Source organism: Cherax quadricarinatus, unplaced genomic scaffold (assembly GCF_038502225.1).
Source record: "Cherax quadricarinatus isolate ZL_2023a unplaced genomic scaffold, ASM3850222v1 Contig61, whole genome shotgun sequence".
Taxonomy (NCBI): Eukaryota; Metazoa; Arthropoda; class Malacostraca; order Decapoda; family Parastacidae; genus Cherax; species Cherax quadricarinatus.
This window is the reverse complement of record NW_027195087.1, coordinates 34,037-60,000: the sequence shown is the minus strand read 5'-3', so window position 1 is coordinate 60,000 and position 25,964 is coordinate 34,037. Positions and strand designations below refer to the sequence as shown.

At 48.7% G+C, this 25,964-nt stretch overlaps 1 protein-coding gene across 1 annotated transcript in view; it reads left to right on the top strand.

Annotated features, from left to right (window-relative positions):
* The window catches only part of LOC128701059 (Lysyl oxidase-like 2), a 51,813-nt gene that overhangs the window by 2,356 nt on the left and 23,493 nt on the right, over positions 1-25,964 (top strand). Inside the window, exons 2-3 of the mRNA XM_070079973.1 lie at positions 16,508-16,654; positions 25,562-25,764. Of these exons, the coding sequence (XP_069936074.1) occupies positions 16,508-16,654; positions 25,562-25,764 (350 nt within the window). The remainder of the gene's footprint in view (positions 1-16,507; positions 16,655-25,561; positions 25,765-25,964) is intronic.

Below are 25,964 nucleotides of genomic sequence, written 5' to 3'. Positions count from 1 at the left end.
GAGTGACAGTGATGGTGAGAGACAGTGATGGTGAGTGACAGTGATGGTGAGAGACAGTGATGGTGAGAGACAGTGATGGTGAGAGACAGTGATGGTGAGTGACAGTGATGGTGAGTGACAGTGATGGTGAGTGACAGTGATGGTGAGTGACAGTGATGGTGAGAGACAGTGATGGTGAGTGACAGTGATGGAGAGAGACAGTGATGGTGAGTGACAGTGATGGTGAGGGACAGTGATGGTGAGAGACAGTGATGGTGAGTGACAGTGATGGTGAGTGACAGTGATGGTGAGAGACAGTGATGGTGAGTGACAGTGATGGTGAGAGACAGTGATGGTGAGAGACAGTGATGGTGAGAGACAGTGATGGTGAGTGACAGTGATGGTGAGTGACAGTGATGGTGAGTGACAGTGATGGTGAGGGACAGTGATGGTGAGAGACAGTGATGGTGAGTGACAGTGATGGTGAGAGACAGTGATGGTGAGTGACAGTGATGGTGAGTGACAGTGATGGTGAGAGACAGTGATGGTGAGTGACAGTGATGGAGAGAGACAGTGATGGTGAGTGACAGTGATGGTGAGGGACAGTGATGGTGAGACAGTGATGGTGAGTGACAGTGATGGTGAGTGACAGTGATGGTGAGAGACAGTGATGGTGAGTGACAGTGATGGTGAGTGACAGTGATGGTGAGTGACAGTGATGGTGAGAGACAGTGATGGTGAGTGACAGTGATGGTGAGTGACAGTGATGGTGAGTGACAGTGATGGTGAGGGACAGTGATGGTGAGAGACAGTGATGGTGAGTGACAGTGATGGTGAGAGACAGTGATGGTGAGTGACAGTGATGGTGAGTGACAGTGATGGAGAGAGACAGTGATGGTGAGTGACAGTGATGGTGAGGGACAGGAATGGTGAGAGACAGTGATGGTGAGTGACAGTGATGGTGAGAGACAGTGATGGTGAGTGACAGTGATGGTGAGTGACAGTGATGGTGAGAGACAGTGATGGTGAGTGACAGTGATGGAGAGAGACAGTGATGGTGAGTGACAGTGATGGTGAGGGACAGTGATGGTGAGAGACAGTGATGGTGAGTGACAGTGATGGTGAGAGACAGTGATGGTGAGTGACAGTGATGGTGAGTGACAGTGATGGTGAGTGACAGTGATGGTGAGTGACAGTGATGGTGAGAGACAGTGATGGTGAGTGACAGTGATGGTGAGTGACAGTGATGGTGAGTGACAGTGATGGTGAGGGACAGTGATGGTGAGAGACAGTGATGGTGAGTGACAGTGATGGTGAGAGACAGTGATGGTGAGTGACAGTGATGGTGAGTGACAGTGATGGTGAGAGACAGTGATGGTGAGTGACAGTGATGGAGAGAGACAGTGATGGTGAGTGACAGTGATATTGAGGGACAGTGATGGTGAGAGACAGTGATGGTGAGTGACAGTGATGGTGAGTGACAGTGATGGTGAGAGACAGTGATGGTGAGTGACAGTGATGGTGAGAGACAGTGATGGTGAGTGACAGTGATGGTGAGTGACAGTGATGGTGAGAGACAGTGATGGTGACAGTGATGGAGAGAGACAGTGATGGTGAGTGACAGTGATGGTGAGGGACAGGGATGGTGAGAGACAGTGATGGTGAGTGACAGTGATGGTGAGAGACAGTGATGGTGAGTGACAGTGATGGTGAGTGACAGTGATGGTGAGAGACAGTGATGGTGAGAGACAGTGATTGAGAGTGACAGTGATGGTGAGTGACAGTGATGGTGAGAGACAGTGATGGTGAGTGACAGTGATGGTGAGTGACAGTGATGGTGAGAGACAGTGATGGTGAGAGACAGTGATTGAGAGTGACAGTGATGGTGAGTGACAGTGATGGTGAGTGACAGTGATGGTGAGTGACAGTGATGGTGAGGGACAGTGATGGTGAGAGACAGTGATGGTGAGTGACAGTGATGGTGAGTGACAGTGATGGTGAGTGACAGTGATGGTGAGAGACAGTGATGGTGAGTGACAGTGATGGTGAGTGACAGTGATGGTGAGTGACAGTGATGGTGAGAGACAGTGATGGTGAGTGACAGTGATGGTGAGTGACAGTGATGGTGAGTGACAGTGATGGTGAGGGACAGTGATGGTGAGAGACAGTGATGGTGAGTGACAGTGATGGTGAGTGACAGTGATGGTGAGTGACAGTGATGGTGAGTGACAATGATGGTGAGAGACAGTGATGTTGAGTGACAGTGATGGAGAGAGACAGTGATGGTGAGTGACAGTGATGGTGAGGGACAGTGATGGTGAGAGACAGTGATGGTGAGTGACAGTGATGGTGAGTGACAGTGATGGTGAGAGACAGTGATGGTGAGTGACAGTGATGGTGAGTGACAGTGATGGTGAGTGACAGTGATGGTGAGTGACAGTGATGGTGAGAGACAGTGATGGTGAGTGACAGTGATGGTGAGTGACAGTGATGGTGAGTGACAGTGATGGTGAGGGACAGTGATGGTGAGAGACAGTGATGGTGAGTGACAGTGATGGTGAGAGACAGTGATGGTGAGTGACAGTGATGGTGAGTGACAGTGATGGTGAGAGACAGTGATGGTGAGTGACAGTGATGGAGAGAGACAGTGATGGTGAGTGACAGTGATGGTGAGGGACAGTGATGGTGAGAGACAGTGATGGTGAGTGACAGTGATGGTGAGTGACAGTGATGGAGAGAGACAGTGATGGTGAGTGACAGTGATGGTGAGAGACAGTGATGGTGAGTGACAGTGATGGTGAGTGACAGTGATGGTGAGAGACAGTGATGGTGAGTGACAGTGATGGAGAGAGACAGTGATGGTGAGTGACAGTGATGGTGAGGGACAGTGATGGTGAGAGACAGTGATGGTGAGTGACAGTGATGGTGAGAGACAGTGATGGTGAGTGACAGTGATGGTGAGTGACAGTGATGGTGAGAGACAGTGATGGTGAGAGACAGTGATTGAGAGTGACAGTGATGGTGAGTGACAGTGATGGTGAGAGACAGTGATGGTGAGTGACAGTGATGGTGAGTGACAGTGATGGTGAGAGACAGTGATGGTGAGAGACAGTGATTGAGAGTGACAGTGATGGTGAGTGACAGTGATGGTGAGTGACAGTGATGGTGAGGGACAGTGATGGTGAGAGACAGTGATGGTGAGTGACAGTGATGGTGAGTGACAGTGATGGTGAGTGACAGTGATGGTGAGAGACAGTGATGGTGAGTGACAGTGATGGTGAGTGACAGTGATGGTGAGTGACAGTGATGGTGAGAGACAGTGATGGTGAGTGACAGTGATGGTGAGTGACAGTGATGGTGAGTGACAGTGATGGTGAGGGACAGTGATGGTGAGAGACAGTGATGGTGAGTGACAGTGATGGTGAGAGACAGTGATGGTGAGTGACAGTGATGGTGAGTGACAGTGATGGTGAGAGACAGTGATGGTGAGTGACAGTGATGGAGAGAGACAGTGATGGTGAGTGACAGTGATGGTGAGGGACAGTGATGGTGAGAGACAGTGATGGTGAGTGACAGTGATGGTGAGTGACAGTGATGGTGAGAGACAGTGATGGTGAGTGACAGTGATGGTGAGAGACAGTGATGGTGAGTGACAGTGATGGTGAGTGACAGTGATGGTGAGAGACAGTGATGGTGAGTGACAGTGATGGAGAGAGACAGTGATGGTGAGTGACAGTGATGGTGAGGGACAGTGATGGTGAGAGACAGTGATGGTGAGTGACAGTGATGGTGAGAGACAGTGATGGTGAGTGACAGTGATGGTGAGTGACAGTGATGGTGAGAGACAGTGATGGTGAGTGACAGTGATGGAGAGAGACAGTGATGGTGAGTGACAGTGATGGTGAGGGACAGTGATGGTGAGAGACAGTGATGGTGAGTGACAGTGATGGTGAGAGACAGTGATGGTGAGTGACAGTGATGGTGAGTGACAGTGATGGTGAGAGACAGTGATGGTGAGAGACAGTGATTGAGAGTGACAGTGATGGTGAGTGACAGTGATGGTGAGAGACAGTGATGGTGAGTGACAGTGATGGTGAGTGACAGTGATGGTGAGAGACAGTGATGGTGAGAGACAGTGATTGAGAGTGACAGTGATGGTGAGTGACAGTGATGGTGAGGGACAGTGATGGTGAGTGACAGTGATGGTGAGGGACAGTGATGGTGAGAGACAGTGATGGTGAGTGACAGTGATGGTGAGTGACAGTGATGGTGAGTGACAGTGATGGTGAGAGACAGTGATGGTGAGTGACAGTGATGGAGAGAGACAGTGATGGTGAGTGACAGTGATGGTGAGGGACAGTGATGGTGAGAGACAGTGATGGTGAGTGACAGTGATGGTGAGTGACAGTGATGGTGAGAGACAGTGATGGTGAGAGACAGTGATTGAGAGTGACAGTGATGGTGAGTGACAGTGATGGTGAGTGACAGTGATAGTGAGAGACAGTGATGGTGAGAGACAGTGATGGTGAGAGACGGTGATGGTGAGTGACAGTGATGGGGAGAGACAGTGATAGTGAGAGACAGTGATGTTGAGAGACAGTGATGGTGAGTGACAGTGATGGTGAGTGACAGTGATGGTGAGTGACAGTGGTGGTGAGAGACAGTGATGGTGAGAGACAGTGATGGTGAGTGACAGTGATGGTGAGTGACAGTGATGGTGAGAGACAGTGATGGTGAGAGACAGTGATGGTGAGAGACAGTGATGGTGAGTGACAGTGATGGTGAGTTACAGTGATGGTGAGAGACAGTGATGGTGAGAGACAGTGATGGTGAGTGACAGTGATGGTGAGTGACAGTGATGGTGAGAGACAGTGATGGTGAGAGACAGTGATGGTGAGTGACAGTGATGGTGAGAGACAGTGATGATGAGTGACAGTGATGGTGAGAGACAGTGATGGTGAGTGACAGTGATAGTGAGTGACAATGATGGTGAGTGACAGTGATAGTGAGTGACAGTGATGGTGAGAGACAGTGATGGTGAGAGACAGTGATGGTGAGTGACAGTGATGGTGAGTGACTGTGTTGGTGAGTGACAGTGATGGTAAGAGACAGTGATGGTGAGAGACTGTGATGGTGAGTGACAGTGATGGTGAGTGACAGTGATGGCGAGAGACAGTGATGGTGAGAGACAGTGATGGTGAGAGACAGTGATGGTGAGAGACAGTGATGGTGAGTGACAGTGATGTTGAGTGACAGTGATGGTGAGAGACAGTGATGGTGAGAGACAGTGATGGTGTGAGACAGTGACGGTGAGAGACAGTGAATGTAAGTGACAATGATGGTGAGAGACAGTGATGGTGAGAGACAGTGATGGTGAGACAGTGATGGTGAGACAGTGATGGTGAGTGACAGTGATGATGAGTGACAGTGATGGTGATAGACAATGATGGTGAGAGACATTGATGGTGAGTGACAGTGATGGTGAGTGACAGTGATGGTGAGAGACAGTGATGTTGACAGTGATGGTGAGAGACAGTGATGGTGAGAGACAACGATGGTGAGAGACAGTGGTGGTGAGAGACAGTGATCGCGAGTGACAGTGATGGTGAGAAACAGTGATGGTGAGAGACAGTGATGGTGAGACAGTGATTGTGAGTGACAGTGATGGTGAGAGACTGTGATAGTGAGAGACAGTGATGGTGAGAGACAGTGATGGTGAGAAACAGTGATGGTGAGTGACAATGATGTGAGAGACAGTGATGGTGAGTGACAGTGATGGTGAGAGACAGTGATTGTGGGAGACAGTGATGGTGAGAGACAGTGATGGTGAGAGACAGTGATGGTGAGTGACAGTGTTGGTGAAAGACAGTGATGGTGAGAGACAGTGTTGGTGAGAGACAATAATGGTGAGAGACAGTGATGGTGAGTGACAGTTGTGGTGAGAGACAGTGATGGTGAGTAACAGTGATGGTGAGAGACAGTGATGGTGAGAGACAGTGATGGTGAGGAACGGTGATGGTGAGAGACAGTGATGGTGAGTGACAGTGATGGAGAGAGACAGTGATGGTGAGTGACAATAATGTGAGAGACGGTGATGGTGAGTGACAGTGATGGTGAGAGACAGTGATGGTGGGTGACAGTGACGGTGAGAGACAGTGATGGTGAGAGACAGTGATGATGTGACAGTGATGGTGAGAGACAGAGATGGTAAGAGACAGTGGTGGTGAGAGACAGTGATGGTGAGAGACAGTGATGGTGAGACAGTGAGGTGAGAGACAGTGATGGTGAGAGACATTGATTTTGAGTGACAGTGATAGTGAGAGACAGTGATGGTGAGTGACAGTGATGGCGAGAGACGGTGATGGTGAGAGACAGTGATGGTGAGAGACAGTGATGGTGAGAGACAGTGATGGTGAGAGACAGTGATGGTGAGAGACAGTGATCGCGAGTGACAGTGATGGTGAGAGACAGTGATGGTGAGAGACAGTGATGGTGAGACAGTGATGGTAAGAGACTATGATGGTGAGTGACAGTGATGGCGAGAGACAGTGATGGTGAGAGACTGTGATGGTGAGAGACAGTGATGGTGAGTGACAGTGATGGTGAGAGACAGTGATGGTGAGTGACAATGATGTGAGAGACAGTGATGGTGAGTGACAGTGATGGTGAGAGACAGTGATGGTGGGAGACAGTGATGGCGAGAGACAGTGATGGTGAGAGACAGTGATGGTGAGAGACAGTGATGGTGAGTGACAGTGATGGTGAGAGACAGTGATGGTGAGTGACAATGATGTGAGAGACAGTGATGGTGAGTGACAGTGATGGTGAGAGACAGTGATGGTGGGAGACAGTGATGGTGAGAGACAGTGATGGTGAGAAACAGTGATGGTGAGTGACAGTGATGGTGAAAGACAGTGATATTGAGAGACAGCGTTGGTGAGAGACAGTGATGGTGAGAGACAGTGATGGTGAGTGCCAGTGATGGTGAGTTACAATGATGTGAGAGAGTGATGGTGAGTGACAGTGATGGTGAGAGACAGTGATGGTGGGAGACAGTGATGGTGAGAGACAGTGATGGTGGGTGAGAGTGATCGCGAGTGACAGTGATGGTGAGAAACAGTGATGGTGAGAGACAGTGATGGTGAGACAGTGATGGTGAGTGACAGTGATGGTGAGAGACAGTGATGGTGAGAGACAGTGATGGTGAGACAGTGATGGTAAGAGACTATGATGGTGAGTGACAGTGATGGCGAGAGACAGTGATGGTGAGAGACTGTGATGGTGAGAGACAGTGATGGTGAGTGACAGTGATGGTGAGAGACAGTGATGGTGAGTGACAATGATGTGAGAGACAGTGATGGTGAGTGACAGTGATGGTGAGAGACAGTGGTGGTGGGAGACAGTGATGGCGAGAGACAGTGATGGTGAGAGACAGTGATGGTGAGAGACAGTGATGGTGAGTGACAGTGATGGTGAGAGACAGTGATGGTGAGTGACAATGATGTGAGAGACAGTGATGGTGAGTGACAGTGATGGTGAGAGACAGTGATGGTGGGAGACAGTGATGGTGAGAGACAGTGATGGTGAGAAACAGTGATGGTGAGTGACAGTGATGGTGAAAGACAGTGATATTGAGAGACAGCGTTGGTGAGAGACAGTGATGGTGAGAGACAGTGATGGTGAGTGCCAGTGATGGTGAGTTACAATGATGTGAGAGAGTGATGGTGAGTGACAGTGATGGTGAGAGACAGTGATGGTGGGAGACAGTGATGGTGAGAGACAGTGATGGTGGGTGACAGTGATCGCGAGTGACAGTGATGGTGAGAAACAGTGATGGTGAGAGACAGTGATGGTGAGACAGTGATGGTGAGTGACAGTGATGGTGAGAGACAGTGATGGTGAGAGACAGTGATGGTGAGAGACAGTGATGGTGAGAAACAGTGATGGTGAGTGACAATGATGTGAGAGACAGTGATGGTGAGTGACAGTGATGGTGAGAGACAGTGATGGTGGGAGACAGTGATGGTGAGAGACAGTGATGGTGAGAGACAGTGATGGTGAGTGACATTGTTGGTGAAAGACAGTGATGGTGAGAGACAGTGATGGTGAGAGACAATAATGGTGAGAGACAGTGATGGTGAGTGACAGTGGTGGTGAGAGACAGTGATGGTGAGTAACAGTGATGGTGAGAGACAGTGATGGTGAGAGACAGTGATGGTGAGCGACGGTGATAATGAGAGACAGTGATGGTGAGTGACAGTGATGGTGAGAGACAGTGATGGTGAGTGACAATAATGTGAGAGACGGTGATGGTGAGTGACAGTGATGGTGAGAGACAGTGATGGTGGGTGACAGTGATGGTGAGAGACAGTGATGGTGAGAGACAGTGATGATGTGACAGTGATGGTGAGAGACAGAGATGGTAAGAGACAGTGATGGTGAGAGACAGTGATGGTGAGAGACAGTGATGGTGAGACAGTGAGGTGAGAGACAGTGATGGTGAGAGACATTGATGGTGAGTGACAGTGATAGTGAGAGACAGTGATGGTGAGAGACAGTGATGGTGAGACACAGTGATGGTGAGAGACAGTGATGGTGAGACACAGTGATGGTGAGAGACAATGATGATGAGAGACAGTGATGGTGAGAGATACTGATCGCGAGTGAAAGTGATGGTGAGAGACAGTGATGGTGAGAGACAGTGATGGTGAGACAGTGATGGTAAGAGACAATGATGGTGAGTGACAGTGATGGCGAGAGACAGTGATGGTGAGAGACTGTGATGGTGAGAGACAGTGATGGTGAGTGACAGTGATGGTGAGAGACAGTGATGGTGAGTGACAATGATGTGAGAGACAGTGATGGTGAGTGACAGTGATGGTGAGAGACAGTGATGGTGGGAGACAGTGATGGTGAGTGACAATGATGTGAGAGACAGTGATGGTGAGTGACAGTGATGGTGAGAGACAGTGATGGTGGGAGACAGTGATGGTGAGAGACAGTGATGGTGAGAAACAGTGATGGTGAGTGACAGTGATGGTGAAAGACAGTGATGGTGAGAGACAGCGTTGGTGAGAGACAGTGATGGTGAGTGCCAGTGATGATGAGAGACAGTGATGGTGAGTTACAATGATGTGAGAGACAGTGATGGTGAGTGACAGTGATGGTGAGAGACAGTGATGGTGGGAGACAGTGATGGTGAGAGACAGTGATGGTGAGTGACAGTGATTGTGAGTGACAGTGATGGTGAGAGACAGTGATGGTGAGAGACATTGATGGTGAGTGACAGTGACGGTGAATGGCAGTGATGGTGAGAGACAGTGATGGTGAGAGACAGTAATGTTGACAGTGATGGTGAGAGACAGTGATGGTGAGAGACAACGATGGTGAGAGACAGTGATGGTGAGAGACAGTGATCGCGAGTGACAGTGATGGTGAGAAACAGTGATGGTGAGTGACAGTGATGGTGAGACAGTGATGGTGAGTGACAGTGATGGTGAGAGACAGTGATGGTGAGTGACAGTGATGGTGAGAGACAGTGATTGTGAGAGACAGTGATGGTGAGAGACAGTGATTGTGAGAGACAGTGATGGTGAGTGACAATGATGTGAGAGACAGTGATGGTGAGTGACAGTGATGGTGAGAGACGGTGATGGTGGGAGACAGTGATGGTGAGAGACAGTGATGGTGAGAGACAGTGATGGTGAGTGACAGTGGTGGTGAAAGACAGTGATGGTGAGAGACAGTGATGGTGAGAGACTGTGATGGTGAGAGACAGTGATGGTGAGTGACAGTGATGGTGAGAGACAATGATGGTGAGTGACAGTGATGGTGAGAGACAGTGATGGTGAGAGACAGTGATGGTGAGGGACAGTGATGGTGAGAGACAGTGATGGTGAGTGACAGTGATGGTGAGAGACAGTGATGGTGAGTGACAATTATATGAGAGACAGTGATGGTGAGTGAAAGTGATGGTGAGAGACAGTGATGGTGGGAGACAGTGATGGTGAGAGACAGTATTGGTGAGAGACAGTGATGGTGAGACAGTGATGGTGAGAGACAGTGATGGTAAGAGACAGTGATGGTGAGAGACAGTGATGGTGAGAATCAGTGATGGTGAGACAGTGATGTGAGAGACAGTGATGGTGAGAGACAGTGATGGTGAGTGACAGTGATAGTGAGAGACAGTGATGGTGAGTGACAGTGATGGCGAGAGACAGTGATGGTGAGAGACAGTGATGGTGAGAGACAGTGATGGTGAGAGACAGTGATGGTGAGACACAGTGATGGTGAGAGACAATGATGATGAGAGACAGTGATGGTGAGAGACAGTGATCGCGAGTGACAGTGATGGTGAGAGACAGTAATGACGAGAGACAGTGATGGTGAGACAGTGATGCTGAGAGACAATGATGGTGAGTGACAGTGATGGCGAGAGACAGTGATGGTGAGAGACTGTGATGGTGAGAGACAGTGATGGTGAGTGACAGTGATGGTGAGAGACAGTGATGGTGGGAGACAGTGATGGCGAGAGACAGTGATGGTGAGAGACAGTGATGGTGAGAGACAGTGATGGTGAGTGACAGTGATGGTGAGAGACAGTGATGGTGAGTGACAATGATGTGAGAGACAGTGATGGTGAGTGACAGTGATGGTGAGAGACAGTGATGGTGGGAGACAGTGATGGTGAGAGACAGTGATGGTGAGAGACAGTGATGGTGAGTGACAGTGATGGAGAAAGACAGTGATGGTGAGAGACAGTGATGGTGAGAGACAGTGATGGTGAGAGACAGTGATGGTGAGTGACAGTGATGGTGAGAGACAGTGATGGTGAGTGAAAGTGATGGTGAGAGTCAGTGATGGTGAGAGACAGTGATGTTGAGGGACATTGATGGTGAGAGACAGTGATGGTGAGTGACAGTGATGGTGAGAGACAGTGATGGTGAGTGACAATAATGTGAGAGACAGTGATGGTGAGTGACAGTGATGGTGAGACAGTGATGGTGGGAGACAGTGATGGTGAGAGACAGTGATGGTGAGAGACAGTGATGGTGAGACAGTGGGGTGAGAGACAGTGATGGTGAGAGACAGTGATGGTGAGTGACAGTGATAGTGAGAGACAATGATGGTGAGTGACAGTGGTGGCGAGAGACAGTGATGGTGAGAGACAGTGATGGTGAGAGAGAGTGATGGTGAGAGACAGTGATGGTGAGACACAGTGATGGTGAGAGACAATGATGGTGAGAGACAGTGATGGTGAGAGACAGTGATGGTGAGACAGTGATGGTGAGAGACAGTGATGGTGAGAGACAGTGATGGTAAGAGACAGTGATGGTGAGACACAGTGATGGTGAGTGTCAGTGATGGTGAGAGACAGTGATGGTGAGAGACAGTGATGGTGAGAGACAGTTATGGTGAGAGACAGTGATGGTGAGAGACAGTGATGGTGAGTGACAGTGATGGTGAGAGACAGTGATGGTGAGAGACAGTGATGGTGAGTGACAGTGATTGTGAGTGACAGTGATGGTGAGAGATAGTGATGGTGAGAGACAGTGATGGTGAGTGACAGTGATGGTGAGTGGCAGTGATAGTGAGAGACAGTGATGGTGAGAGATAGTGATGGTGAGAGACAGTGATGGTGAGTGACAGTGATGGTGAGTGACAGTGATGGTGAGTGACAGTGATGGTGAGAGATAGTGATGGTGAGAGACAGTGATGGTGTGTGACAGTGATGGTGAGTGACAGTGATGGTGAGTGACAGTGATGGTGAGAGATAGTGATGGTGAGAGACAGTGATGGTGAGTGACAGTGATGGTGAGAGATAGTGATGGTGAGAGATAGTGATGGTGAGTGACAGTGATGGTGAGTGACAGTGATGGTGAGTGACAGTGATGGTGAGTGACAGTGATGGTGAGTGACAGTGATGGTGAGAGACAGTGATGGTGAGTGACAGTGATGGTGAGTGACAGTGATGGTGAGTGACAGTGATGGTGAGTGACAGTGATGGTGAGTGACAGTGATGGTGAGTGACAGTGATGGTGAGTGACAGTGATGGTGAGTGACAGTGTGTGTTTGCGCACCCGTGCGCAAACACGTAGACACACACACACACACACACACACGTGCACACGACACACACACACACACTCACACGTGCACACGACACACACACACACACGTGGACACACACACGCACGTACACACACGTGCAAACACACACACACACACACACACACACACACACACACACACACACACACAGTTCACACGTGCACACATGGTACGTGGCGAGGTGTCAGACACAGTGCTGTTTCTGGTATTTGTGAACGACATGACGGAAGGAATAGACTCTGAGGTGTCCCTGTTTGCAGATGACGTGAAGTTGATGAGAAGAATACACTCGATCGAAGACCAGGCAGAACTACAAAGGGATCTGGACAGGCTGCAGAACTGGTCCAGCAATTGGCTCCTGGAGTTCAATCCCACCAAGTGCAAAGTCATGAAGATTGGGGAAGGGCAAAGAAGGCCGCAGACGGAGTACAGTCTAGGGGGTCAGAGACTACAAACCTCACTCAAGGAAAAAGATCTTGGGGTGAGTATAACACCAGGCACATCTCCTGAAGCGCACATCAACCAAATAACTGCTGCAGCATATGGGCGCCTAGCAAACCTCAGAACAGCATTCCGACATCTTAATAAGGAATCGTTCAGGACCCTGTACACCGTATACGTTAGGCCCATATTGGAGTATGCGGCACCAGTTTGGAACCCACACCTAGCCAAGCACGTAAAGAAACTAGAGAAAGTGCAAAGGTTTGCAACAAGACTAGTCCCAGAGCTAAGAGGTATGTCCTACGAGGAGAGGTTAAGGGAAATCAACCTGACGACACTGGAGGACAGGAGAGATAGGGGGGACATGATAACGACATACAAAATACTGAGAGGAATTGACAAGGTGGACAAAAACAGGATGTTCCAGAGATTGGACACAGTAACAAGGGGACACAGTTGGAAGCTAAAGACACAGATGAATCACAGGGATGTTAGGAAGTATTTCTTCAGCCACAGAGTAGTCAGTAAGTGGAATAGTTTGGGAAGCGATGTAGTGGAGGCAGGATCCATACATAGCTTTAAGCAGAGGTACGATAAAGCTCACGGCTCAGGGAGAGTGACCTAGTAGCGATCAGTGAAGAGGCGGGGCCAGGAGCTCGGACTCGACCCCCGCAACCTCAACTAGGTGAGTAACTAGGTGAGTACACACACACACGTGCACACACACACACACACACACACACACACACACACACACACACACACACGTGCACACACACACACATACACACACACACACACACACACACACGTGCACACACACACACACACACACACACACACACACACACACACACACACACACACACACACGTGCACACACACACACACACACACACACACACACACACACACACACACGTGGACACACACACACACACACACACACACACACACACACACACACACACACACACACACACACACACGTGCACACACACACACACACGTACACAGCTGACATTCCTGGCCCCACAGCTGGTCATATTTCATGTGTAAACAACCCTGGCTCTACGCCCACGCACATGTGCACACAACCCAGGCACTTACACACGCCTACACCAGCGTGTACGTGCGTACACACACGTAGCACATTGTATAAACACATACAACTGACTCAAGAGCTATGACTCAACCCTGCAAGTACACATGGGTCAGTACACACACGTAGGGTAGAGCCCTCAGTCTATCATCCTAGTAGAGATAGAGCCCTTAGTCTATTACATGATGAACAGAGCCCTCAGTCTATTACATGATAGATTGAGACCTCAGTCTATGCTCCTAGGATAGATAAGGCCTTAAGTCTATTATGTGATAGAAAGAGCCCTCAGTCTATGCTCTTAGGATAGATAGAGCCCTCAGTTTATGCTCCTAGGATAGATAGAGCCCTCAGTCTATACTCCTAGAATAGATAGGGCCTTCAGTTTATGCTCTTAGGATAGACAGAATCCTCAGTCTATCCTCCTAGGATAGATAGGGCCATCAGTCTATCCTCGTAGGATAGATAGGGCCCTCAGTCTATCCTCCTAGGATAGATAGGGCCCTCAGTCTATCCTCCTAGGATAGATAGGGCCCTCAGTCTATGCTCATAGGATAGACAGGACCCCTCAATCTATGCTCCTAGGATAGATAGAACCCTCTATCATCCTAGGATAGATAGAGCCCTCTGTCTATCCTCCTACGATAGATAAACCTATCCTAAAGGCGTCTTTTTAGGCCTTCAGGATCTTAATCTGGGATGCCCTGAGTTTCTCTGGGAGGCCCTGAATGGCACTGGGATGCCCTGTGTGGCTCTGGGATGCCCTGAGTGACTCTCAGAGGCCCTGAGTGGCTCTGGGAGGCCCTGAGTGACTCTGGGAGGCTTTGAGTGGCTCTGGGAGGCCCTGAGTGACTCTGGGATGCCCTGAGTGGCTCTGGGATGCCCTGAGTGGCTCTGGGAGGCCTGAGTGGCTCTGGGAGGCCCTGAGTGGCTCTGGGAGGCCCTGAGTGGCTCTGGGAGGCCCTGAGTGGCTCTGGGAGGCCCTGAGTGGCTCTGGGAGGCCCTGAGTAGCCCTGGGAGACCGTCATAGCTTACCTGGTTAATTAGACCTACCTGATCCCTGGGGTCATGACCTGGCAGGTCACTGCAGTTGACCCCACTCTTACACTCTAATGACCCCTGGTCATTAAGGGTACTATCTACCCTTAACCAGCCATTACCTCTTAACTAGGGCCCTAGAGCTAGGATAACCCAGCCTATAGGCCTAGATACCTTCTTTAGACCTAATTTGCACAGCACTAACAATGAGAATATTTTTCTATTTTTCATAGATATTTTGGTGGCTTTATCTCTCCTATTTAAGGGAGTGGACCCTTGTTGGGGTCTTTAGGGCTGTGAGCCTCCTGTTGCTGGTCTGCTTAGGCCTCTAGGCCTATTGTGATGTCTCTTTGTTTTAAGAAAGGCACTAAACGGGTCCAGAACAAGTACTGGAAAGGTCCAGAACGCATACTAAACAGGTCAGGAACATGTATTAAACAGGTCCAGAACAGGTAGTAAACAGGTCAGGAACACGTACTGAACACATACAGAACACATGCTAAACAGGTGCAGAACACGTACTAAACAGGTGCAGAACACATACTAAGCAGGTGCAGAACACGTACTAAACACGTCCAGAACAGGTAGTAAACAGGTCAGGAACACCTACTGAACACATACAGAACACATACTAAACAGGTCCAGAACACGTACTAAACAGGTCCAGAGCACGTACTAAACAGGTCCAGACCACGTACTAAACAGGTCCAGAGCACGTACTAAACAGGTCCAGAGCACGTACTAACAGGTCCAGAGCACGTACTAAACAGGTCCAGAGCACGTACTAACAGGTCCAGAGCACGTACTAACAGGTCCAGAGCACGTACTAAACAGGTCCAGAGCACGTACTAAACAGGTCCAGACCACGTACTAAACAGGTCCAGAGCACGTACTAAACAGGTCCAGAGCACGTACTAACAGGTCCAGAGCACGTACTAACAGGTCCAGAGCACGTACTAAACAGGTCCAGAGCACGTACTAAACAGGTCCAGAGGACGTACTAAACAGGTCCAGAGCACGTACTAAACAGGTCCAGAGCACGTACTAACAGGTCCAGAGCACGTACTAAACAGGTCCAGAGCACGTACTAACAGGTCCAGAGCACGTACTAACAGGTCCAGAGCACGTACTAAACAGGTCCAGAGCACGTACTAAACAGGTCCAGACCACGTACTAAACAGGTCCAGAGCACGTACTAAACAGGTCCAGAGCACGTACTAACAGGTCCAGAGCACGTACTAACAGGTCCAGAGCACGTACTAAACAGGTCCAGAGCACGTACTAAACAGGTCCAGAGCACGTACTAAACAGGTCCAGAGCACGTACTAAACAGGTCCAGAGCACGTACTAAACAGGTCCAGAGGACGTACTAAACAGGTCCAGAGCACGTACTAAACAGGTCCAGACCACGTACTAAACAGGTCCAGAGCACGTACTAAACAGGTCCAGAGCACGTACTAAACAGGTCCAGAGCACGTACTAAACAGGTCCAGAGCACGTACTAAACAGGTCCAGAGCACGTACTAAACAGGTCCAGAGCACGTACTAACAGGTCCAGAGGACGTACTAAACAGGTCCAGAGGACGTACTAAACAGGTCCAGAGGACGTACTAAACAGGTCCAGAGCACGTACTAAACAGGTCCAGAGCACGTACTAACAGGTCCAGAGGACGTACTAAACAGGTCCAGAGGACGTACTAAACAGGCCCAGAATACGTACTAAGCAGGTCCAGAACACGTAATAAACAGGTCCAGGTCTAGCACGAGGGACGCTACTAAACACCTTAAACAAGTCAAGAATAAGTCCAAAACAGGTACTAACCAGGTGTCACCCCTCAGGTAACGTCCAGATCTACCACGAGGGACGCTGGGGTAACATCTGTGATGATGAATGGGACACCAGGGAAGGAGAGATTGTCTGCCGCACCCTGGGTTTCCCTGGCTTACAAAAGGTCACCTATACTGGCTTGTATGGTCATGTTAAAGGTCAGTGTACTGGCTTGTTGTGGATCCTTAGGGCCCTGACTAGGGTGTTAGGGCCTCGTAGGGGTACTAGCCTCCTAACACCCCCCTGAGGACACAGTCAGGGGCATTTAGAGGGCTACAGTTCCTGGGACTGATCCCCTTATCTTAAAAATACATTAATTTAGAGAGTTACTGACCTTATATTTACATGAAGTTTAATTACCCAGGTAATTATATACCTGGTTAATTAGTTACCTAGGTATCAGGTACCTGGGTAATTAGGTGCCTAGGTTATTAGGTAACTTTCTAATAAGCCACCTGAGTAATTAGGTACCTAGGTTATTACGTATCTTGGTAATTATCTACCTGGGTAATTAGGTACCTAGATTATTAGGTATTTGGTTAATTAGGCATCTAGCTTATCAAGGTACCAGCTTAATTAGGTAGCTAAGTTATCAGGTATCTGGTTAATTAGGTACTGAGGTTATCAGGTACCTGGCTAATTATGTACCTAGGTTATTAGGGAATTGTTTAATTGGGTACCTGAAAATTGATTACTGTCTGGAAAACCTTCCAGCTCCATCCCCAAACATCTTACTGCTGGTGATTTCAACCTAAGACATACAAAATGGAAGAATGTAGCGAATAATGTTATAGCTGAAACAATCCCCGGAGGTAGCGCAGATGAAAGGTCACACACACATGAGCTACTAAGTCTCTGCGAGAAACACACCTTAAGCCAGCAGATAGTGGAGCCAACATGACTAGAAAACACACTTGACCTTATCTTCACAAATAATGAGGACCTGATAAGAGACATAAGAATATCAAAAACAACTAATTCCGATCACGATCTAATCGAAGTCCAGACGTACATGCATAGGGGTCCTGAACAGCAGAATGCATGTACCTGTGAAGGTGTCTTCACAAAATACAACTTCAACAACAAGAACATCAACTGGGACCAGGTAAACCATGTCCTAAACGAAACATGTTGGGAAGATGTCTTAAATGACATGGATCCAAACCAGTGCCTTGAAAGGATCAACTTCCTGGTAGCCGAAGCATGTTCTAGGCATATTCCCCTAAGAAAGAAGAAGAGCAGGAGTAAACTGGAGAGAGAAAGACGCTCCCTCTACAGAAGACGACGAAGAGTCACTGAGCTCCTCAGGAGTGCTAGAATATCTGATACACGAAAGGAGGCGCTGACCAGGGAAGTGGAAACTATCGAACTTAAGCTAAATGACTCTTACAGGAACCAGGAGAGACAGGACGAGCTTAAAGCTATTAGTGAAATTGAAAGAAATTCGAAATATTTCTTTTCATATACCAAAAACAAGGCAAATACCACATCTAGTATCGGACCCTTACTCAGACAGGATGGGACTTACTCAGACAGGATGGGACTTACACAGACAGGATGGGACTTACACAGACAGGATGGGACTTACTCAGACAGGATGGGACTTACACAGACAGGATGGGACTTACTCGGACAGGATGGGACTTACTCAGACAGGATGGGACTTACTCAGACAGGATGGGACTTACTCGGACAGGATGGGACTTACTCGGACAGGATGGGACTTACTCAGACAGGATGGGATGACAGATGACAACAAGGAAATGAGTGAAATACTGAAATCCCAGTACGACTCTGTGTTTAGGGAACCACTAATCAGTCTGAGGATCGACGACCCAAATGATTTCTTCATGAATGAGCCTCAAAACTCCATAAATGTATGCCAGATTTCCGACATTACCCTAACTCTGACAGACTTTGAAAAAGCCATTGACAACATGCCTATGCACTCAGCCCCGGGCCCAGACTCGTGGAACTCTGTGTTCGTTAAGAACTGCAAGAAACCCCTCTCGCGTGCCCTAAGTACACTATGGAGGAGGAGCTTGGACATGGGTGAAATTCCAGTCACTTAAAACAACGGATATAGCCCCACTCCATAAAGGTGGCAGCAAAGCAGTACCTAAGAACTATAGACCAATAGCTCTAACGTCCCACATCCTAAAAATCTTTGAAAGAGTTCTAAGAAGCAGGATTCCAAATCACCTGGATTCCCAAAATCTGCACAATCCAGGGCAACATGGGTTCAGGGCACGTCACTCCTGCCTCTCACAACTACTGGATCACTATGATATGGTCTTGGATGGTCGCTCCTGCCTCTCACAACTACTGGATCACTATGATATGGTCTTGGATGGTCGCTCCTGCCTCTCACAACTACTGGATCACTATGATATGGTCTTGGATGGTCGCTCCTGCCTCTCACAACTACTGGATCACTATGATATGGTCTTGGATGGTCACTCCTGCCTCTCACAACTACTGGATCACTATGATATGGTCTTGGATGGTCGCTCCTGCCTCTCACAACTACTGGATCACTATGATATGGTCTTGGATGGTCGCTCCTGCCTCTCACAACTACTGGATCACTATGATATGGTCTTGGATGGTCGCTCCTGCCTCTCACAACTACTGGATCACTATGATATGGTCTTGGATGGTCGCTCCTGCCTCTCACAACTACTGGATCACTATGATATGGTCTTGGATGGTCGCTCCTGCCTCTCACAACTACTGGATCACTATGATATGGTCTTGGATGGTCGCTCCTGCCTCTCACAACTACTGGATCACTATGATATGGTCTTGGATGGTCGCTCCTGCCTCTCACAACTACTGGATCACTATGATACGGTCTTGGATGGTCGCTCCTGCCTCTCACAACTACTGGATCACTATGATATGGTCTTGGATGGTCGCTCCTGCCTCTCACAACTACTGGATCACTATGATATGGCCTTGGATGGTCACTCCTGCCTCTCACAACTACTGGATCACTATGATATGGTCTTGGATGGTCGCTCCTGCCTCTCACAACTACTGGATCACTATGATATGGTCTTGGATGGTCGCTCCTGCCTCTCACAACTACTGGATCACTATGATATGGTCTTGGATGGTCGCTCCTGCCTCTCACAACTACTGGATCACTATGATATGGTCTTGGATGGTCGCTCCTGCCTCTCACAACTACTGGATCACTATGATATGGTCTTGGATGCACTGAAAGAAAATCAGAATGCAGATGTAATATACACAGACTTTGCAAAAGCATTTGACAAATGCGATCATGGCGTAATAGCCCATAAAATACGTGCTAAAGGAATAACTGGAAAAGTGGGGAGATGGATCTTCAACTTCCTAACAAATCGAACACAAAGAGTAGTGGTCAACAGAGTTAAATCGGAGGCTGCCATAGCTGGAGTTTACCTGGAGAGAGTTCCGGGGGTCAACGCCCCCGCGGCCCGGTCTGTGACCAGGCCTCATTGTGGATCAGAGCCTGATCAACCAGGCTGTTACTGCTGGCTGCACGCAATCCAACATACGAGCCACAGCCCGGCTGGCCAGGTACCGACTTTAGGTGCTTGTCTAGTGCCAGCTTGAAGACTGCCAGGGGTCTATTGGTAATCCCCCTTATGTATGCTGGGAGGCAGTTGAACAGTCTCGGGCCCCTGACACTTATTGTATGGTCTCTTAACGTGCTAGTGACACCCCTGCTTTTCATTGGGGGGATGGTGCATCGTCTGCCAAGTCTTTTGCTTTCGTAGTGAGTGATTTTCGTGTGCAAGTTCGGTACTAGTCCCTCTAGGATTTTCCAGGTGTATATAATCATGTATCTCTCCCTCCTGCGTTCCAGAGAATACAGGTTTAGGAACCTCAAGCGCTCCCAGTAATTGAGGTGTTTTATCTCCGTTATGCGCGCCGTGAAAGTTCTCTGTACATTTTCTAGGTCGGCAATTTCACCTGCCTTGAAAGGTGCTGTTAGTGTGCAGCAATATTCCAGCCTAGATAGAACAAGTGACCTGAAGAGTGTCATCATGGGCTTGGCCTCCCTAGTTTTGAAGGTTCTCATTATCCATCCTGTCATTTTTCTAGCAGCTGCGATTGATACAATGTTATGGTCCTTGAAGGTGAGATCCTCCGACATGATCACTCCCAGGTCTTTGACGTTGGTGTTTCGCTCTATTTCGTGGCCAGAATTTGTTTTGTACTCTGATGAAGATTTAATTTCCTCGTGTTTACCATATCGGAGTAATTGAAATTTCTCATCGTTGAACTTCATATTGTTTTCTGCAGCCCACTGAAAGATTTGGTTGATGTCCGCCTGGAGCCTTGCAGTGTCTGCAATGTCTGCCTGGAGCCTTGCAGTGTCTGCAACGTCCGCCTGGAGCCTTGCAGTGTCTGCAATGTCCGCCTGGAGCCTTGCAGTGTCTGCAATGTCTGCCTGGAGCCTTGCAGTGTCTGCAATGGAAGACACTGTCATGCAGATTCAGGTGTCATCTGCAAAGGAAGACACGGTGCTGTGGCTGACATCCTTGTCTATGTTAGATATGAGGATGAGAAACAAGATAGGAGCGAGTACTGTGCCTTGTGGAACACTGGGAGCCAGTACTGTGTCTTGTGGAACACTGGGAGCCAGTACTGTGCCTTGTGAAACACTGGGAGCGAGTACTGTGCCTTGTGGAACACTGGGAGCGAGTACTGTGCCTTGTGGAACACTGGGAGCGAGTACTGTGCCTTGTGGAACACTGGGAGCGAGTACTGTGCCTTGTGGAACACTGGGAGCCAGTACTGTGCCTTGTGGAACAGAGCTTTTCACCGTAGCTGCCTCGGACTTTACTCTGTTGACTACTACTCTTTGTGTTCTGTTTGTGAGGAAATTATAGATCCATCTACCAATTTTTCCTGTTATTCCTTTATCACGCATTTTGTGCGCTATTACACCATGGTCACACTTGTCGAAGGCTTTTGCAAAGTCTGTGTATATTACATCTGCATTCTTTTTGTCTTCTAGTGCATCTAGGACCTTGTCGTAGTGATCCAATAGTTGAGACAGACAGGAGCGACCTGTTCTAAACCCATGTTGCCCTGGGTTGTGTAACTGATGGGTTTCTAGATGGGTGGTGATCTTGCTTCTTAGGACCCTTTCAAAGATTTTTATGATATGGGATGTTAGTGCTATTGGTCTGTAGTTCTTTGCTGTTGCTTTACTGCCACCTTTGTGGAGTGGGGCTATGTCTGTTGTTTTTAGTAACTGTGGGACGACCCCCGTGTCCATGCTCCCTCTCCATAGGATGGTAAAAGCTCGTGATAGGGGCTTCTTGCAGTTCTTGGTGAACACGGAGTTCCTTGAGTCTGGCCCTGGGGCAGAGTGCATGGGCATGTCATTTATCGCCTGTTCGAAGTCATTTGGCGTCAGGATAACATCAGATAGGCTTGTGTTAATCAAATTTTGTGGCTCTCTCATAAAAAAATAATTTTGATCTTCGACTCTCAGTCTGGTTAGCGGCTTGCTAAAAACTGAGTCATATTGGGACTTGAGTAGCTCACTCATTTCCTTGCTGTCATCTGTGTAGGACCCATCTTGTTTAAGTAGGGGCCCAATACTGGACGTTGTTCTCGACTTTGATTTGGAATAGGAGCAGAAATACTTTGGGTTTCTTTCGATTTCATTTATGGCTTTTAGTTCTTCCCGCGATTCCTGACTCCTATAAGATTCCTTTAGCTTAAGTTCGATGCTTGCTATTTCTCTGACCAGTGACTCCCTACGCATTTCGGATATATTGACCTCTTTTAGCCGCTCTGTTATTCTTTTCCGTCGCCTGTAAAGGGAGCGCCTGTCTCTTTCTGTTTTACATCTACTCCTCCTTTTTCTTAGAGGAATAAGCCTTGTGCATACATCGAGTGCCACCGAGTTAATCTGTTCTAGGCATAAGTTTGGGTCTGTGTTGCTTAGTATATCTTCCCAGCTTATATCGGTTAGGACTTGGTTTACTTGGTCCCACTTTATGTTTTTGTTATTGAAGTTGAATTTGGTGAATGCTCCCTCGTGACTAGTCTCATTTTGTCGGTCTGGGGCTCCACGCATACATGTCTGAACCTCAATTATGTTGTGATCTGAGTATATTGTTTTTGATATGGTGACATTTCTTATCAGATCATCATTGTTAGTGAAGATGAGGTCTAGTGTATTCTCCAGTCTAGTAGAGCTCTGTTCCACAAGGCACAGTACTCACCCCATCTTATTCCTTATCCTCATATCAGACATAAACAGAGATATACACCACAGCACCGTATCATTCTTTGCGGATGATACTAGGATCTGCATGAGGCTGTCATCTGCTGAGGACGCGGTTAACCTCCAAGAAGATATAAACAAAGTTTTCCAGTGGGCAACGGTAAACAATATGATGTTCAATGAGGACAAATTCCAACTACTCCGTTATGGAAAACTGGAGGAGATAATAACTAGAACAGAGTATACTACTGACTCCGGCCATACAATAGAGCGGAAAAATAATGTAAGGGACCTGGGAGTAGTAATGTCTGAGGATCTCACTTTCAAGGATCGCAACAGTGCCACGATCGCACGTGCAAAGAAAATGACAGGATGGATAATGAGAACTTTCAAAACGAGAGATGCCAAGCCAATGATAATCCTTTTCAAATCACTTGTTCTCTCTAGGCTGTAATACTGCTGTACATTAACATCTCCATTCAAAGCAGGTGAAATCGCAGATCTAGAGAGTGTACAGAGATCCTTTACTGCACGTATAAGTTCTGTCAAGCACCTTAACTACTGGGAACGCTTGGAAGCACTTGACTTGTACTCGTTGGAACGCAGGAGGGAGAGATATATCATAATCTACACTTGGAAAATCTTGGAAGGAATGGTCCCAAATCTGCACACAGAAATCACTCCCTATGAAAGTAAAAGACTGGGCAGGCGATGCAAAATGCCCCCAATAAAAAGTAGGGGCGCCATTGGTACACTAAGAGAAAACACCATAAGTGTCCGGGGCCCAAGACTGTTCAACAGCCTCCCACCAAGCATAACGGGAATTAACAATAAACCCCTGGCTGCCTTCAAGACCCCCTGGCTGCCTTCAAGACCCCCTGGCTGCCTTCAAGACCCCCTGGCTGCCTTCAAGACTCCCTGGCTGCCTTCAAGACCCCCTGGCTGCCTTCAAGACCTCTGGCTGCCTTCAAGACCCCTGGCTGCCTTCAAGACCCCTGGCTGCCTTCAAGACCCCTGGCTGCCTTCAAGACCCCTGGCTGCCTTCAAGACCCCTGGCTGCCTTCAAGACCCCTGGCTGCCGTCAAGATCCCTGGCTGCCTTCAAGACCCCCTGGCTGCCTTCAAGACCCCTGGCTGCCTTCAAGATCCCTGGCTGCCTTCAAGACTCCCTGGCTGCCTTCAAGACCCCCTGGCTGCCTTCAAGACCCCCTGGCTGCCTTCAAGACTCCCTGGCTGCCTTCAAGACCCCCTGGCTGCCTTCAAGACCCCCTGGCTGCCTTCAAGACTCCCTGGCTGCCTTCAAGACCCCCTGGCTGCCTTCAAGACCTCTGGCTGCCTTCAAGACCCCTGGCTGCCTTCAAGACCCCTGGCTGCCTTCAAGACCCCTGGCTGCCTTCAAGACCCCTGGCTGCCTTCAAGACCCCTGGCTGCCTTCAAGACCCCTGGCTGCCGTCAAGATCCCTGGCTGCCTTCAAGACCCCCTGGCTGCCTTCAAGACCCCTGGCTGCCTTCAAGATCCCTGGCTGCCTTCAAGACCCCTGGCTACCTTCAAGACCCCTGGCTGCCTTCAAGACCCCTGGCTGCCTTCAAGACCCCTGGCTGCCTTCAAGACCCCTGGCTGCCTTCAAGACCCCTGGCTGCCTTCAAGACCCCTGGCTGCTTTCAAGATCCCTGGCTGCCTTCAAGACCCCCTGGCTGCCTTCAAGACCCCTGGCTGCCTTCAAGACCCCTGGCTGCCTTCCAGAGAGAGCTGGACAGATACCTAAAGTCAGTGCCGGATCAGCCGGGCTGTGGTTCGTACGTTGGACTGCGTGCGGCCAGCAGTAACAGCCTGGTTGATCAGGTCCTGATCCACCGGGAGGCCTGGTCGTGGACCGGGCCGCGGGGGCGCTGATCCGCGGAATAACCTCCAGGTAACCTCCAGGTACCTGCGTAATTAAGGATCTAGATTATTAGATACCTGGTTAATTAGGTACCAAGAGAATCAGCTACCTGATTAATTATATACCGATGTTATTAGGTAACTGGTTAATTTGATACCTACGTTATTAGTTACCTGGGTATTGGTAATTGGGGACCTAGGTAATTACGTAACTGGGTATTAGGTAATTAGGTACCTAGTAACTACGTAACTAGATACCCGGATAATTAGTTACATAGGTTATTAGGTATCTATGTAATTAGGTACATAGATAATTAGTTACCTGGGAAAGTAAGTACCTGGTTAAGTAGGTACTTGGGTTATTAGATACTGTGTAATTAGGTACTTGTGTAAGTGCCTAGATAATTAGGAACTTGGATAATTAGGTGAATGTGTAATAGGAACCTCCGTAATTAGGTATCTAGGTTATTAGGTACTTGGTTAATTAGAAATCTAGGTTATTAGGTACTTCATTAATTAGAAACCTAGGTCTTAGGCACCAGGTTCATTAGGTAACTAAGTTGTTAGGTACCTGGGTAATTAGGTAATTAGCTACCTATGTTATTAGGTACCTGGGTATTAGGTAATTTGCTTCCTGGGTAATTAGTTTCCAAGATAATCAGATACCTATGTAATTAGGTACCCTGGTAATTAACTACCAGGTTAAGTATGTATCTGGATAATTAGGTACCTAGAGTTATTAGGTACTGTGTAGCTAGGTGCCTAAGTAATTAGGTACTTGGGTATTAGGTGAATGTATAATTAGGTACCTGGGTAACCAGGCACATGGGCAATTAGGTATCTGGGTAATTAGGTATCAGGGCAACTAGGTACCTGTTTAACAAAGTACCTGGTTAAGCAGGTACCCACACACACACAAGGTGACTGATCCCCTGCTTCACAACAGACAGGTACTGGATGGACAACCTCTTCTGCGTGGGGACTGAAGAGTCCCTGACAGACTGCAGGTTTGACGGCTGGGGCGTCCACGACTGTCAGAATGATGAGTCAGCAGGTGTGGTCTGTCAGTCCCACTTTGCTACCACCCCAGGGACCCCCACACTGCCCCCCAGGGACGAGCCCATCATTGTCAACAAGACTAAACTAGGGGTAAGTGGTTCTAGTACCCCAGGGACCCCCACACTGCCCCCCAGGGACCCCAACACTGCCCCCCAGGGACCCCCACACTGCCCCCCAGGGACCAGCCCATCACTGTCAACAAGACTAAACTATGGGTGAGTGGTTCTAGTACCCCAGGGACCCCCATGGTGCCCCCAGGGACCCCCATACTGATCCCCAGGGACCCACAC